Source organism: Drosophila miranda (genome assembly GCF_003369915.1).
Source record: "Drosophila miranda strain MSH22 chromosome Y unlocalized genomic scaffold, D.miranda_PacBio2.1 Contig_Y2_pilon, whole genome shotgun sequence".
NCBI lineage: Eukaryota > Metazoa > Arthropoda > Insecta > Diptera > Drosophilidae > Drosophila > Drosophila miranda.
In genome coordinates, this window is record NW_022881614.1 from 14,487,687 (window position 1) to 14,505,204 (window position 17,518).

Here is a 17,518-nt window from a genome sequence, read left to right on the forward strand (position 1 = left end):
GTTGGCAGAACTAGTAAAGAGAGTGCCAAACTGCAAGGCACCAGGACCAGACGGCATCCCAAATCGGGCCCTCAAGCTGGCTATTAGCCTGCACCCGACGATGTTTGCGCAGACCTATACCAAATGCCTCACCGATGGGTGCTTTCCTGGAAGATGGAAGAAGCAAAAGCTGGTGCTGATACCAAAACCTGGGAAAGACACGGAGGACCCATCGGCATACAGGCCTATCTGCCTCCTGGACGGCGCAGGTAAGATGCTGGAAAGCGTAATCAGCGCAAGGTTAACGGAGGCAATCGAGGCCGCTGGTGGACTCTCCGACAGCCAGTACGGCTTTAGGAAGGCTCGCTCTACCTTGGATGCGCTAGACAAGGTGTGCGGCACTGCCAGAAAGGCCTTGGAAGGCACACGATGGCTCGGCGGGGCCAAAAAATACTGTCTGGTGGCAACACTGGACGTGAAAAACGCATTTAACTCGGCATCCTGGAGCAGGATGTCCTCCCTGCGCACACTCGAAATCCCCGGATATCTACAGGCGATGGTCAGTGACTAACTGGAGAACAGATGGCTGATTTACGACATGGAAGATGGCCCTCGGTCATACTTCATCACGGGAGGGGTCCCACAAGGATCTGTACTGGGACCTCTACTGTGGAATACAATGTATGATGGAATTCTTCGCCTCAACTTCCAACAAGGAGTCGAAATCGTGGGATTCGCTGACGATGTCGCGGTGACGGTCACGAAGAAAACCCTGGCGGAGACCGAGAGCTGTATGAACGAGGCAATCGGAACCATAAGCGACTGGCTAGACCTGGCAGGGCTCAAGCTAGCCGAGCACAAGACGGAAGCGGTTCTCATCAGCAGCAGGAAACAGGTGGAGACGGCGAGGATAACCGTAGGAGGAGCCTCAATTACCTCAAAACGAGCGATTAGATACCTGGGAGTTATGCTGGACACCAGGCTGTCGTTTAGAGAGCACTTGCAGCAGACACACCAGAAGGCACGCGGCGTAGTCATGGCGGTTTCACGCATGATGCTGAACCACAGAGGCCCAAAGTCAACGATTAGGAGACTGTTATTTAACGTGGCCAAGTCATCCATACTATACGCAGCGCCAATATGGGCCCAGGCCACGAGGACCAGGAGCTACACTAAGGGCATTGAGTCGGACTTCAGACTCGGAGCCCTGCGGGTGAGCTCGGCGTTCCGTACTGTCTCCACAGAGGCAATAATGGTAATAAGCGGCATACCACCAGTAGAGCTCGCAGCGGGGGAAGCCAGCGAAATCCACAAGGGAAGAAAGGCCGCCAACACACAGGCAGACGCTAGAACGGTTAAGACCAGGGCGAGGGCTGAATGTCTTGAGAGCTGGCAACTCAGATGGGATTATGCTGAAACCGGCCGTTGGACCCACCGACTAATCCCCAACATTGCAGCATGGATGAATCGGCGGCATGGAGAACTTACGTTCTCGCTGACAAAAGTTCTCAGCGGCCACGGGTGCTTTAAAGAGTACCTCCACCGCTTTGGCCACGAGGAAGATGGGCTGTGCAGCTGCTGCGGAAAAATAGAAAACGCTGAGCATGTCCTGACCGCATGCGCCAGATTCTCAGAGGCCCGCAGGCGAGCAGAAGGCACCCTAGGGGTGCCCATTACAGTGGAAAGTTTGGTACCTAGGATGCTGGAAAACCAAGCAAATTGGACGGCGATATGCTGTCTTGCATCAGAAATCGCTTCGGAATTGAGGCGGCTTGAACGCACACGAAACGAGCGGCCGTAATAAGCTAGCCAGCCTTGCGAAGCAATGCTTCACGGCAGTCCCGCAAGTCTGGTCATATATATGTATATGCTATATATTTTTATTTTTAACTTTTATATTCTTATATTTTATATATATATATCCTATTTTACTATGAATAAAAAAAAAAACGAGGGGGAACGTTGTGAGTTGCTGCGGACACCGCAACTCTACAGCTATACCCGACACTAAGTCAGTATGGCTCTCCTCCGGCAGACGCTGCTAATATTAAACGACAGTTCTTTCCATACATTCGTCGAAGACGGACGTGTCGCGAATTGAAGTTTCTAAATAATCGCAAAGTGCATTCTGTGTGCTTATCTCGCACGAGAATCTATTTTTAGACACTGCGTAGCGGTGTCGGTAACACGAGAACAACAAAGAACAGTAAGCGAAGTAAGCTGTCGTACAGCGGGCAAGCTTTTGCCCTCGCCCTGCGCGCAGCCGCAAACGAAAGGCAACAAAAGCTCAACTTTTCTTAGCAGCAAGAATTCTTGATGCTAGGCAATCACAAATTTGTAACAAGCAAATTTCGTGAAGTGCCAAAAAATGCACGTAGACTCACCTGATCATTCCCAGCTTAGTGATAAGCTTTCAGCGACTGATAAGATGAGGAAAATAGCTGGTGCACCTGCAGAATTGCGTGCCAGCTTGGCTAAAGACCTATATAAGGCAATTGGAACGCCTAACTACAATAGTAGCTTGATCGCAACGACTACAAGCACTATTACCACGAGCACACTATCTTTTTCAACAGGGAAATGTCCAGCGAATTACTCAATGGCAAATACCGTAACTGGCAGCATATGTTCAGTACCGAGCACCTCGAGAGCTGAGGCGTCTACTTCAAGCTTAGCCAAAAAAGTATCCCAAGGAAAAGATTGTACCTTTCAGATGCCGATGGTCTCTATTAGTAAAAAGCAAAAAAGTGCTGATAAAGTCTCAAAAACAATTCAAAAAAATACACACCCAGCTATTCCAAAAAATCACTCATTCAAGGGCCGCCAAAATTTTACACCTGTTACTACCCCTTCAGTAGCACTTCTAAATAATCGCTATGCAGCGCTATCTGAAGAAGCTGAATCTGTCATGGAACTGGACGAAGAAGAGCAACATGGGCTAGTAGCAAACGAAGCTAGCAATGAGCAGCAGCCAAGCATAGTGCCTAAGCCTCCAGCTATTTGCGTGCCGCAAGTGAATAAAATGGACAAACTCGAAGACGCCCTCAATTCTGTAATTCCAGCTGATGAGTATGACATTCGCACATCCAGATTTGGAGTTTCGCGTATATATGCAAAAAATTCCCAAGCTTTTCGAACAGTTATTGATATGCTGACGAAGCAAAACTGTGAATTCTGGCACCATCAGTTGAGAGAGGATACGCCGTACAGATTGATTATTCGAGATATCCATCCAAATGTACCAAAACACTTAATTGAGCACACGTTCACCGACAAGGGTTTCACAGTCATGAACATCTACTGCCCCAGGAAGCCAAACTGGCGTAATATTGAAATAAATGAAGAGGATGATCATGAAATAAATAACTTAAAAACAAGACAGAGTATGTTCTACGTGAACCTAAAGAAAACACCAAATATTGCAGAGGCACTTAAGATTACTCAAATTGGAAGGCACAGAGTAACAGTAATTAAGGCAAAGCACAGTAAAGAATTGGTGCAGTGCTTTAGATGCCAAGATTTTGGACATACGCGAAACTACTGCCTTAAAAAGCCAGTCTGTGGAAAATGCTCTGGCGACCACTATACTGGATCAAAATCGTGCGAACTAAGTCTTAGTAACAAATCCATTTGTGCAAACTGCGGCGAAGATCACCTATCTAGCTATAAAAGTTGTTCAGTCCGAATTGAACTCAGCAAGAAGCTTAAGCCGACAGCCAGACTACCAGAAGATGGAATGCCTGCCAGTAGCAAAAATAAAAATCACCCAGTCGGATCGCAAGTCATCTCAAATGCCAATGTGAGGAGTGGGTTCTCCTATGCAGACATAACAAGACCGCGTGCAGAGAAAAATATTAACGTGAACACATTACATGACAGCTCCCGGTTGTTTAATGGTGCTGAAGATCAACATTTTAGTAGCAAATTCAAAATATTAGAAAAAGCTATAAACGACCTTAATAGTAGAATGGATCAAATGTTCAAACTAATACAGGATACGATGGAGGCAAACAAAGCCTTCCGCGACCTGGTACAGAAGCTTATTTCAAAATGAACAAGCTTCAATTAAAAATCGGATTATGGAATGCACGAGGGCTAGTCAAGAACATTGAAGAACTTAGACTTTTCCTTAATGCTAATAAAATCGATGTAATGTTGATAACAGAGACACATATGCGCCCTGGTCGGAGAGCATTCGTACCAGGATACGATCAATATTACGCTGATCATCCCAGTGGAACATCGAAAAGTGGCTCTGCTCTGTTCATACGATCGTCCATTGCCCATACTCAGAACGAACCTACGTCCAGGATAAACATACAAGTTGCCAGCGTGAGTGTGCCGACTAATGTTGGATGCATCAAGATCTCCTCAATATACCTGCCACCCAACCAACCTTGGAGTACAACTGATTTTGAGCAACTTTTTCTTAGCCTGGGGAACAGATTCATCGCAGGCGGTGACTTTAACGCAAAGCACCCATGGTGGGGTAACGTCAGATCATGCTGTCGAGGGAAGCGATTGTAAGAGGCCATCGTCAGTAGCACATGCGAAATCCTTGCCACTGGCGAGGCAACTTTCTTCTCATACAACACTCGCCTTACACCTTCTGCTCTCGACTTTTTCATTGTCAACGGGATTGCGCAAAACAAGCTGTCAGTCGAAACTAAATATGAACTCTCCTCGGATCACCTGCCAATTGTAGCATCAGTGCATCATTCTCCTCAAATCAAAACTATGAAGCAACAAATTCTCCCTCGAGGCTCTTGCGTTGAAGTATTTCAAGCCGAACTAGATAGTAGAATCAACCTCAACACGGAAATAAAAAGTCCCGATGATATAGAAGATGCAATCTCGATATTTATGAGAAACGTAACAGCAAGCCCAGTCACATTTCAAGAGGTGGTGCAGCAAATTAAGAAGCTGAAGGCCAAAAAATCCCCTGGTGAGGACCTGCTGGACAACAGGACTTTAAAACTACTGCCTAAAAAAGCCCTGCTATTTTTAGTGCTGCTCCTCAACAGCATTCTTAGGATAGGACACTTTCCTACCTGCTGGAAGATGGCGCTAATCTCCATGGAACCTAAGCCAGAAAAACAACACACAGAAGTCGATGGCTACAGACCAATTAGCCTACTCTCAGCGCTAGGGAAGATGGCGGAAAGAATGATACTGAACCGCATCATGCAGCTTGAACCTGTAAAGCAAAGAATTCCAAAGTGGCAGTTTGGATTTAGACAAGGTCACGGCACGCCAGAACAACTTCATCGAGTAGTCAACTTCGCGCTTGATGCAATGGAGCAAAAAATGTATTCGGTAGCTGTGTTTATGGACATTCAACAAGCGTTTGACAGGGTGTGGCATGATGGCCTCCTCTTTAAGCTGAGAAACATATTGCCGCCGCAGCTATTCCAGCTGGTGAGTAGCTTTCTAATGGACAGAAGTTTTAGAGTTGTTGTAAATGGAGCAAAATCATCGAAGCGCCCAATCTGTGCAGGCGTCCCACAAGGCAGCGTTCTTGGACCAACGTTATATACCCTATATACAGCCGATATGCCTTCCTCAAGGGTAATAACTGGGTTGGACGAGGACGATGTGTTGATAGAAACCTACGCGGATGACACTGCAGTGCTGACCAGAAGTCCAAGCATAAATCTAGCTACGGAAGCTCTGCAACAATATGTGAGCAGCTTTGAGGTCTGGGCTCAGAAATGGAACATAGGCATCAACAGTAGCAAATGTGCTAATGTTACTTTTGCTACGAGAACACTTTCTTGCGGAGGCATTAATATGCTGGGCTCCACACTTACGCACAAGAGCTCGTACAAATACCTGGGTGTTGTACTCGACAGGTCACTAAATTTCAAAACCCATACTACCATGGTTCGACAGTCTGTGATGGCGAAAGCGGGAAAGATGGCGTGGCTACTTGCACCAAGAAATAAGCTATCGCTGTACAGCAAAGTCACGATACACAAGTCCATCCTCAGCCCCATATGGAAATACGCACTTCAAGTTTACGGCGTCAAAAACCAACTTAAATAAAATTAGAGTTGCTCAGTCAAAAATTCTACGACGAATATGCAACGCTCCATGGTACATACGAAACAGCGACATCGAGAGGGACCTAAAGGTTCCCAAAGTTGGCGATGTTATACAATTACATGCAGCAAGGTACCTTCAACGACTTGGTGGTCACCCTAATGCGCTAGCCAGACGTCTAATTAACCCGCCAAGGAAAAGAAGACTCAAAAGGAGTCATCCACTGGATCTCCCTACTAGATCCATCCTATAACATCTCATTAACTTTTTGTAAATATTGTAAATAATGTATGTACCTACTCTACATATATGTAACATTAAGTTTAAGTATGTATCTCCTGTGATCAATTGTTTTTCCCCTTAAATGTAAAACTAGATTAAGTTGCCACGAAAGGTAGCAGTAAACTTGTTTACAATAAAATACAAATTTTCCACATGACAAAAAAAAAAAAAAAAAAAAAATATTAAACGACACGACAAAGAGTGCGTGCGAGAGAGACAGAAAATCAGTCTGAGCGTGACGTCGGGCGCTACGTAGCCAGTGCAAATTGATTTGTTCCTTTTGGCTATACAAATTATCTGATCTGGTCCAGATTCAGAAATCTGATAGATATGGTCGTTATCTATGATTCTGCGTTTTTAGTTTTCTCGAATGTGCAATATTGTGGATGCAACAGATTTTCGTCCTTTGTGGGGGCGGAAGGGGGTGGGGCGAAATTCTGAGATATACGTTTTATAGTGAGATCTAACAGAAGTGCGGATACCAAATTTGGTTACTCTAGCCTTAATAATCCCTGATATTTGTGGATGCCCCAGATTTTCGTCCTTTGCGGGGGCGAAAGGGGGTGTGGCGAAATTTGGACACGAAACGGTCAAGGTCCGATATCACAGGAGTGTGGATACCAAATTTGGTTGTTCTGGCTCTTATAGGTTCTGAGATCCTTGAACTCATATTTTGCAATTGGCAAAACCGACCATGAAACCTGTGTGTTAGAGAGAGACAGAGCGAGAAAGAATGAAATTGTTTTCTTGATTCTGGCTATAATAATTATACGATCTGGTTGAGATCTTACATTCTAAAACATATAGTCATCCTCTACGATTCTGCGTTTTTGGTTTTATCGTATCTTTAAAAATGTAGATGCCACAGATTTTCGTCCTTTGTGGGGGCGGAAGTGGGCGGGGCGAAGTTTTGAAATATTTTTGTAGCAGTGACATATCACAGAACTCTGGATACAAAACATCGTTGCTCTAGCTCTTATAGTCTTTGAGCACTAGGCGCTGAAGGGGACTGACAGACGGACAGACGGACGAACAGACAGACATGGCTCAATCGACTCGGCTATTGATGCTGATCAAGAATATATATACTTTATGGGGTCGGAAACGATTCCTTCTGGAAGTTACACACATCCACTTTTACCACAAATCTAATATACCCCAATACTCATTTTGAGTATCGGGTATAAAAAAACACACATGTGGAATTTGTGAGAAGCGGAAGAGGTGCTCTGCAGGTGCAAAGGAGAAGTGCCAGGGCCCCCGAAAGTTGCATTTCCCCGCTGCGCTGCTCTCGTGAAGAATGGAAGTGGAGAAGTAGAGAAGTGTAGAAGTGGAAGAAGAGGAAGTATGTGAAATGAACTTAACGCTAAATCAAAGTCTATTGTGTGTGTGTGTAAGTGTGTGTGCGCATGGAGGTGTGTGCGTGAGACAGGGTGCAGGGGGCTGTGTGTGGCGTGTTTGGGTGGTACGGGGGACACCGAGAGCCTTGATGTTCGCTCGCAATATTTTTATTTTGGGTGTAGGGTGGTACGGTGGTAGGGTGGTAGGGTAGGGATGTAGTTACCTTATTTTTAGCTCCTCATCAATATACTGTAAGAGGCTCCTACGGATATCAAATACAAAAAAAAAACAAAGATACGGAAAAAAGGATAAAGAAAATAAACAAAAATTTCATTGTGTTAAGTTTCGCATACAAAAATAAAAGCGAAAAGAACTCCGGAAAATGTAAACGCAATTCTTTAGTTTGGAAAATTACTCGAAAGTTCGGGGCTGAGCCCCAAAACGAAACTAAAGCCACTGCCCGATCGTCGTGTATCGAAAGCATTACTATACTACTTATAAATACAATATCTCTGTGTGTGTTTATCGGTATATCGGAGGGTAGTTGTGGTTCGTGTGGCCAGAGGATAGGCCTTCGTTCAGTGTGACCCAGGCTGAAAAGCAGCAACAGGAGGGAAGCCGCTCCTTGCGGCCTAATTAAACGGATCTGGCTAATTTCTCCTGTGTCCCATGATTAGGACGTTCTTTGCTCCGCCCTGGAAATTATTAATGTTCCCCGCCTCCTCCTGCCCACCGCCTTTGTGTGAGCGTAAACAAAAAAAGGGAAAAAAGTATCCTTGTTGTACTTTCCGCTTATGACGGTTTAAATGAAATTAACCATGACAACCGCAGGAGGAAGGATGCCGAGTAAGACGAGCCAGGCCTTTTCCCACTAACTTTTCGGGCGCCATTCAGCGGAAACGGGGGTGTGGCACTTGGCCAGCAAGTCGCTTGTCGCTTGCCGCTTGCCGCTTGTAGGCGACTCTCAGTACATAAAAATTGGCGCAGCCAATAAAAATTGGGCGCCAGAATCGCGACAGTCGCCGCTTGTCTGTGCCAGTGGCTGTGGCAGGGGCATGAGTACTCATGAGTAGTACTCGTACTCATGAGACAGAGCCAGGCACTGCCTTTTGTTGTCTGGGACGCGCGCTCAGGTCGCGGCTGCCGCAAAGTGTTTGCCACATCGAGCACTTTGCATGCTGCCCCTTGACGCCACACCTTGCCACAGGGAGCCTGGCAACAATGTGTAATCGTTTAAAATGACAAATGGCACATCATCCGGAGCATCTCTCCATCTCGTGGCATATTGAAGCTGCCTTCGTGGATGTGGCGTACAACATGGCGTATGATTGATACTTCGATCTTCCGTTTCTCCTCCGTCATTGATTTCTTGGCAAAGTTTCTGCTCCTTGAACTCAATTTATTTCAAGTTTCCAGTTGGCCCATCTGTCTGCCGCTCCCTCGCTTTTTCCACCTCTTCCGCTGGGGCTGCTTATTATGTTATGGTGCAGCATACTTAGTGGCGCCCCAGCTCCGTCCTGGTTAAGTAATTACTCCGACTGGCTGCCAATTAAATATCACACAAGTTTGAGGCATACAGCCAGGCAGCCAGCTCGCAATTATAGCCACACACTCTGGGGACTGGCTCGGACGCGGTTGCGGACTCGTACTCGGACACAGACTCCTTCGAGGAATGGATGAAAAATTCACAAGTTTCATTGCCCGGACAGACCCTGCGAGAGCTCCGGCACGTAACTGCAACTAAGCGCAAGCGTGTGCCGCTGCCACACACATGAAAATGCAGCAAAATACGAAAGTAAACACAGCTCTGGGGATACGTGCAGCTGAAAATTGACTGTGGCAAGTTGTATGTGTGTGTGTGTGTGTGTGTGGTGTGTTTTTTTTTTTTTTTTATTGGGAAAACAATTTATATTTATAAAATAACAATTATGGCTGGGAAGGGGGTGGGGGGGTGGGTCCGCTCCCGCGGGACTGCCGCTAGGCATTACTTCGCGGTGCGGGCTGTGGGGTCATCCTTCTGGCTTAGTTTGTCCGGCTTCGCTCCAGCCTGCGCAGCTCCTTGATCACGCTTGCTGCCATGTAGGCGACCGCGTTCCAAGATTGCTCATCGGCTAGCATCTGGTCGGTGAGGGTGTCCACACTCACTTCTGCAAGCGTCTCTCCTAGCCTCGTTCGTTCTTGCGAGAAGCGGGGGCATACAAAGAAGACGTGCTCTGCATCCTCGTCGACTCCAGGCCCGCAGCAGCTGCAATACGGGTCGTCAGCATGCCTAAAGCGATGCAGGTACTGCTTGAAGCAGCCATGCCCCGTCAGCAGTTGGCCCAAATAATGGTCCATTTGGCCGTGCCTTCTTCGCAGCCATGGGCTAAGCTGGGGAAGGAGACGTCTGGTCCACCTCCCTTTTGCCGCTTGGTCCCAGCGCCGTTGCCACTGGGCTATAGTGCGCTCTCGCCGCTCGCTGGCTACCTCCACTCCGCTCTGCCGCTCAGCTGCCAGGAGATCCAGTGGGACCATCCCTGCCACAATAAGTGCGGCGTCTTCAGACACCGTCCGGAAGCAGCATGTAACCCTCAGGGCACAGCGTCGGTATGCGCTTCTGCAGTCTCTGCTGTATGTGGAAACCATCATTGCTGGTGCCCACACTGCTGATCCATATAAGATTATGGAGGTGACCACCGCAGCGATGAGCTGCCTGCTACGCTGCCGTGGTCCCCCTGTATTGGCCATCATCCTGCTTATGGCCGCCGTAGCTGCAGTCGCTTTTGGGCTGGCGTATTCCAGGTGGGCCTTGAAGTTTAGCCTCTGGTCCATCATTACCCCTAGGTACTTTAGCGCAGGCTTGGTCCTGATGATCGTGCTACCGACTCTCACGCATGCCTGCTCGACCTTTTTTCTGCTGCTCATTAGCACAGCCTCCGTCTTCTTCTCCGCCAATGCTAGCCCGTTGGCTGCGAGCCAGGCCACTATCATCCCGACTGCTACGTTGGTTTTCTCCTCTACGTCTCTTACGTGTTTCGACACTGTCACCAGTGCTATGTCGTCGGCGAAGCCCACCAGGGTGCACCCTTCCGGTAATGTAAGCCGCAGGATATCGTCATACATCACGTTCCACAGTATCGGCCCTAGGACCGAGCCCTGTGGGACGCCTCCGGTGATTTGGTGATGTTCTGCTCCTTCTTCCGTGTCGTAGATCAGGACGCGGTCCGTGAAATAGCTTCGCAGAGTCCGTGTGATTTGCTCAGATATACCCCTCCTGGTCAGGGCCTCTAGGATGCTCTTCCAGCTGGCAGAGTTGAAGGCGTTTCGTACGTCTAGTGTACATACTAGGCAGTACTTTTTGTCGCCTCCAGCCCATCGCGTTCCTGCCATGGCTTCCCTGGCAAGGTTTGTCACCATCTCGATGGCGTCAGTGGTGCTCCTCTGCTTGCGGAACCCGAATTGGAGGTCGGAAAGTCCGCGACGCTCAGCCAGTTCCGCCTCCAGTCGGTTACACACCATCCTCTCGAAAATCTTGCCCATGGTATCCAGCATGCACAGCGGCCGGTATGACGATGGGTCGTTGAGCTCTTTGCCTGGCTTGGGTATCAGAACCAGCCTTTGCCGTTTCCATGCTCGTGGGACTGTCCGCTCCGCTAGGCACTGGGTGTACATTGTGGCGAATGCTTCCGGATGGGCTCTAATTATGCATTTTAGTGCTGCATTAGGGACTCCATCTGGACCTGCCGCTTTCCCGATCTTCAGCTTACCCGTGGCCTCCAGTACTTCTCTGGCAGTGATGATGGTGGTGGTGTCCCTCAGGCTAGCTCCTTCTAGCCTAGCTTCCTCTTGTAAGGGTGGTTGTCCAGGGAATAGGGTGCCGACTATCTTTCTCATATGCACCGGATCCTTGGGCATAGGCTGTCTGTTTAATCTCCCCATGACTAGTTTGTATGCTCCACCAAAAGGTTCCGCATCGGCCGCATCGCAGAGCTCCTTGAAGCATTTGAGTTTGCTGCTTCTGATGGCCTCCTTCAGCTCTTTTCTTTTGGCCTTGAATGCCGCGCCATTTCTGCCAAATTGGGCGGAGCCTCTTGCTCGCTGGTAGGCACGCCGAGCTGCGCAGCACTCCCTCCTGGCCTTGGCAATGTGCTCATTCCACCACGGTACTGGCCGGTGCCTGCTTCCTCCGATCTTTCTTTTTTTCATGGCTGCATCACAGGCCGCTTTGACGGTCCTGTAAACGGCAAGCGCGGATGCTTCAGCATCCCCGGCGGCGCTTAGGTTTTCTGCTGCCGAGAGGAGCGCGGCTCTGCTCAGGCTTTCCTCCTTGTACCCGGCCTGGAGCGCCCGCTGTATCCTTGTTGTGTTCCTGGGTGCAAAGGTTTCCGTCATTACGGCTAAGTGGTCACTATGGGTGTAAGCACTCAGCACTTGCCACTTCGCGTGGCGTGCGAGCTCTGGGCTTGCAAAGGTGAGGTCTATAATAGACTCCCGCCCTGCTTTGCTGAACGTTGGTGTGGTTCCTGTGTTGAGGAGACAGACGTTCAGGCTTGCAAACTCGTCCAGGAGCGATGTCCCACGGGGTGTGTTCTTGGCGCTGCCCCAAGTCGTGGCCCAGGCGTTAAAGTCGCCCGCTATCAGGACCGGCGATTTGCCTCGTGCGTCGTTAGCGATGTTGCTGATGATCGCCTCATACTCCTGCTGCGTGAACCTCGGTGCTATGTAGCAGCTGTAGACAAAAGTGGCGCTGTGCTTAGCTCTCACATATCCCACTCTGGATGCTCTGTGGGTAAGCTGGCCTGGTTGTGGGCCACAGCTCCAGATTGCTGCTCCTCCGTCTGAGCTTTGCTGCCAGACTCCTTCGTGTTTTTTGCCGTACGGCTCGCTGAGTAGCGCTATGTCGATCTTCTGCTCCAGGACTGTTTGCGCCAACAGATCCTGAGCAGCTCGGCAGTGGTTTAGGTTGAGCTGCAGGAGCTTAACCATCAACCAGTTTTGCTAGTGCCCTCTCATACTCAGGGCAGCTGCGGCTGAGGGCCGAGTGGGCTGCTGAGCGGACGTCTCCTGGCTTGCCAGCGCATAGTATGCACATTGGCGGGTTGTTGCACTGGTTGTGCTTGTGCCCCTCCCCACCACATTTGTAGCATGCATTGCTTGACACAGGCCGCTTGGATCTGCACCTGGCTGCAGTGTGTCCATAGGCCATGCACTTGAAGCAGCGGGTTGGCGCAATCCGTTGCCGCACGCGGCAGACAACCCAGCCGATTCGAACTTTTCCGAGCTCCAGGAGCTTCTTTGCGAGTGCGGGCTGAAGGTTCAGCGTAGCTACCTGCGTTGCGCCATATGCTTTCCGCATGTACGGCACTGCTCCTTGTGTTAAGTCGCCGTCGATCGCTGCAGCTATGGCCTCACATACCTCGCGCCTGTCGTGAGCTCGTCTATGTTGAGTACCTCAACTGCGACTGTCTCCTGCATGGCCTTCACGGCTGCCTTGTCCCCAAGCGCTGCCTGGATGGCCATCTGCAGCTCCTGGGTGGCGGGGTCTGAGGATTGTTGCATCCTTAGAAGCAGCTCGCCCGAGGCTGTCTTCCTGATGCCCTGAACCTTGTTTTTGAGGCTCTGGAGTGTTGGTGCTGCCTTCACCAGTTTGAGGATGTCGGCGTATGATGCCTCCTCGGTGCATTTGACCAGCACTGCGTCTGGTCGGCCTGTCTGCTTGCGTTTCGCACGCCTGCCTCTCACCTCACTCCACTTCTGTGTAGGGTTGGTGTCTTCCGCCTTGCCGCACTGCATCTTGGTTTCCTCTTGTCGAGTGGCGTCAGCTTGGTGTCCTTGCCTGGGCCTTCCGCGCGCGCTCTTCTCCTCAGTTCGGGGTGTTGCCTCGCTCTTGTGGGCTCCTGATGCCGTTTGCGTCGCCTTAGTCGCACTGGGCTTGGTCATCCTGGGTAGGGGGCCAGTTGGGCCTGCAGTGTGATCATGGCACTGGCATCCTCCTGGCGCTGCCCTTTTATCCTCTGGCGCCTGCAGATGGGATTTGACTCCCACTTGCACCTCCTTCATGCGTGCTACCATCTTCTTGATGGCCATGTTGATCGACCTCTGGCCCTTCTCGTTCATCTGGTAGAGTAGGTCGTCCAGGATTGCGCCAATCTCGTCTATGTCCTGTAAGCAGTTCCTGCTTCGCTTGGGGGGGTTTTTCTCCCGCTACTCGATGGTGAGGGGGGTCCCTCGGCCTCTTCAGAGTATCAGTGCCCTTGCCGCCGTCCTGCGTAGCCCCACTGGCAAAGCTGTGCAACGAGCTCTGCTTCATTGGCGGTGCTAAAGCTGCTTGTGGCGGTGTTCGGGCCACCTTTGAGGCTTTTTGGAAAGCCATTGCTCCTTGGCTTGTAGCGAATTTTGCTTCGTCGGCCAAGTGTGCCACCGGCGAAGCAGGATTCGGGGGAACATCTCTCAGGGCCTCCAGGGTCCGCGCCCCGGCCACGGGATTCCTCCACGCGTGTGAATTTGGGATGGAACTTATGTGTAGGTGTGTGTGCGGTTTGCAAGTGATCCCGCCTAGGAGTTAGGCAGTACCTTCCCTCAGGTGCGGTCGCTGACAGAAGCTAGCTGCTGTGGGCGCAGTTATCTTCCGCAGCGGGCTCTGTCGAGGGCTGGATGCTTTGGCACCTAGTGCCCCTTCACCGCACTGCAGTCGATCAGCTGGTTAGTGGCCTGCACTATCCAGCCCTGGTACCCCAGTCGATCAGCTGCGAGGCCTGGAGTGAAGAAGAAGAACGGGAGAACCGGCCCAAAGGAGAGAAAGGATGAAAAAAGGTGGGAATCTCCAAGTGACGAGTGAAAAGCGCCGTCCAAAGCACTCACGGTGGGCCCCAGCGCCCCTGCCCCCTTTGGGTGACCGTGGAAGTGCAACGCGCAGCCCGGATCAGAAGCCAGTCGGGGTGAGACTCGATCCTCCCAGGTGAGCACGCGGTGTCAGCAAGAGCTTGAGCTAATTTCGGGTATATTTTTGCAGGTATCTTTCGCGATTTGTCTGTGTCTTGCAGAGCAGCTGTTTGGCGCGTCCACACTCGAAAAATTCGCGGGTGACTCTGTGTGTGGTGTGTGTGTGTTTGTGTGTGTGTGTTTTTTTTTCCATGGATACGCCTAGGTGGGTGAGAATCTCGAAGAGACGCGACCGGCCCGTACCAGTCAACGAACTGGACTACCCCTTCGGGGCTTCCCAGCTAAACTCACCACCACGCACAGCTGCACACCTCATTCCCCGCGGGATCACCGCAAAGTATTACTTCGCGGGGATGGGTTGCCTACGTTAGGCACTCTCCTCTACGCGTCGCTCCCTTTCGCATCTTCTCAGATCGCTCTGGATGGATATTAGGGTGTTGATAACGCGCTGCCAGTTCTCGTCGGACTCCGTCATGAACGCCATTAGCTCCTCTGGTCGTGGGAAATACTCTGCACTTGAGCGGTACCTCGTGCAGTGGTAGATCACATGCTCCGGATCCTCGCTCTCATTCGAACACTCAGGACACTCGGGAGTATCCTCGTGATGCAGATACTTCCAGTATCCTCCGTGACCCGTCAGGAATTGGGTGAGGTGGTAGTTCATCTCTCCGCTTCTCCGCCCTATCCATGACTCAATGTCCGGGATTAGTCTATGGGTCCACCGTCCATTTGTGGCCGTGTCCCATCTTGCCTGCCATTTTTCTAACGACGCCCGGCGCACACCCGCACCCGCACACCGGCGCAGCGTACAGTAGGATCGAGGCCACTACTCTCGTCAGGAGTAAGCGTCGACCTGCCTTGGGTTCACCAATATTGGGGAGCATCCTTGCGAGTGCTGCCTGCATCCGGGAGGCTTTTTGACTCACGTACTCGATGTGGGCCCGGTAGTTCAATCGGTTATCCAGCATCACGCCTAGGTACCGGATTGACTCCTGCGACTTAATAGTCGCATTACCCACGCGAAACGTCGCGTACTCCACCTTCTTCCGACTCGTCATGAGTACAGCCTCCGTTTTGTGGCCAGCCAGGTCCAATCCCGCGTTTTCCATCCAGTTGGATACGATCCAGATTGCCTCGTTGGCCGTCGCCTCGACATCTCGGAGCTCTTTGGCTACCACGACCAGGGCGAGATCGTCAGCGAAACCGACAAGCGTGCATCCCTGCGGGAGCTGGCGTCTCAGGGCGTCGTCGTACATTATGTTCCACAGTAGAGGTCCTAAGACTGATCCCTGTGGAACTCCGGCTGTCACCCTGTAGAGCTTTGGTCCCTCCTCCTTCCCTTCCCTCAGTACCCTACCCGACAGGTAGCTGGCTATTATCCGAAGCAGGTAGGTGGGAACTCCAATTCTCCCGAGCGCCTCGTTTATCCGAGACCAGTTCGCTGAGTTAAACGCGTTACGGATATCCAGGGTCACCACCGCGCAGTACTCCTTTGTGCCAAATCTCCATCTTATTCCCTCAATCGCTCTGGATGCAATGTCGGTGACTGCCTTGATGGCGTCGACCGTTGATTTGGCCTTCCGGAATCCGTACTGGGACTCCGATAAGGCCTCCTTCTCCTGGACCACAACTTGCAGTCGGTTGTAGACGATTCTCTCCAGGGTTTTGCCGACCGTATGCAGCAAACATATTGGGCGGTATCCTGATGGTTCCTCCGGGGACTTATTTTCTTTGGGTAGAAGTATTAGCCGCTGCACTTTCCACTGTTCTGGAAACACTCCTTCCCGTAGGCATTTGTTGAACGTGTCAACAAATACTTCTGGTCTGGTGGTTGCTCCAAGCTTCAATGCCTTGTTTGGGATACCGTCCGGTCCTGGTGCCTTTTTACCCCCAATTCTCCTGGTAGCCGCTATCACCTCCTCAACAGAAATCTGTTGCCACAGCTCGGAGTCTTGGCTCGAGACGCTCTCCTCTCTATACGGGTGCTGTGGGAATAGGGCTTCCACGATGCTACGAAGCAGGATCGGGCAGGTCACTTCCGGTGTTGACTGGCTCCTTATCCTCTTGGTGACGACCTTATATGCCGTCAGCCTCCTCGCATATCTGCCTGAAGTAGGCTGACTTGCTCTCCTTTATGGCACGTTTAAGGGCTCTTTTCGCTGATCGGAGTTCCTCTCCCCTGGTTTCGAACTCAGGCCGACCTCGTGCTCTCTGGTAGCACCGTCTTGCTCGTAGGCAGGCTTTCCTTAGCTGGTTAACCTCCGCATTCCACCAGTAACAGGGCGCTCCTCTTTTGCAAGGCTTCCTTCTTGGCATTGCCACATCACATACCTCCTCCATTAGCTTCGCCAGTTTCTGAGCCAGGCCCTCTGCCGTTTCTCGCGCAGGGCTCCAGCTGGCGTTGCGCAGATATTCCGTGAAGGTTTCCAGGTGGTCGCCCTTCCATTTAGGTCCGGTAATTTAGGCTAGCTGTCTTTTCGTTGCTGCTCCGCATTCGAAGTGGATCGCCTGGTGGTCGCTGAACGTAAACTCCTCGCTTACTCTCCACGTAGATCCCCTATGGAGTGAGACGCTCATGAAGGTTAGGTCGATAATGGACCCTCGACCCGCCTTGAAGTAGGTTAGCTTCCTGCCATCGTTTGCGAGTATTACGTCCAAGGACGCAAATTCCTCGAGCAGACAGGTGCCTCTGGCGTTGGTTTCCTTACTGCCCCACTCTACGGACCACGCATTAAAGTCTCCCGCTATTATTACGGGGGCTCTTCCGCGCGCGTCTTCCCCTATATGCGCTAGCATACTTTGGAAGCGCGCTAGGTCCCAGCTCGGCGGGGCATAGCAGCTATAGAAGGTTACCTCTCTAAGCCTCGCTCTAACAAATCCTTCGTTGGCTGCGCATATCTCCTGGGGGTGGATTTGTACGGCCCAGATGGCCGCCTTGCCGCAACTGCTGCTG

The 17,518-nt window shown here is 50.8% G+C and overlaps 1 protein-coding gene across 4 annotated transcripts in view; it reads right to left on the reverse strand.

Moving 5' to 3' along the window:
• Nucleotides 1-17,518, reverse strand: part of LOC117185931 (mitogen-activated protein kinase kinase kinase kinase 5-like) — a 120,833-nt gene that overhangs the window by 8,448 nt on the left and 94,867 nt on the right. For 2 of the 4 annotated variants that reach the window (XM_033398474.1, XM_033398476.1), the window contains exon 8: nt 7,868-7,906. The exons of the other annotated variants lie outside the window; for them this stretch is intronic. In XM_033398474.1, the coding sequence (XP_033254365.1) occupies nt 7,868-7,906 (39 nt within the window). The remainder of the gene's footprint in view (nt 1-7,867; nt 7,907-17,518) is intronic. 4 annotated transcript variants of the gene reach the window in all.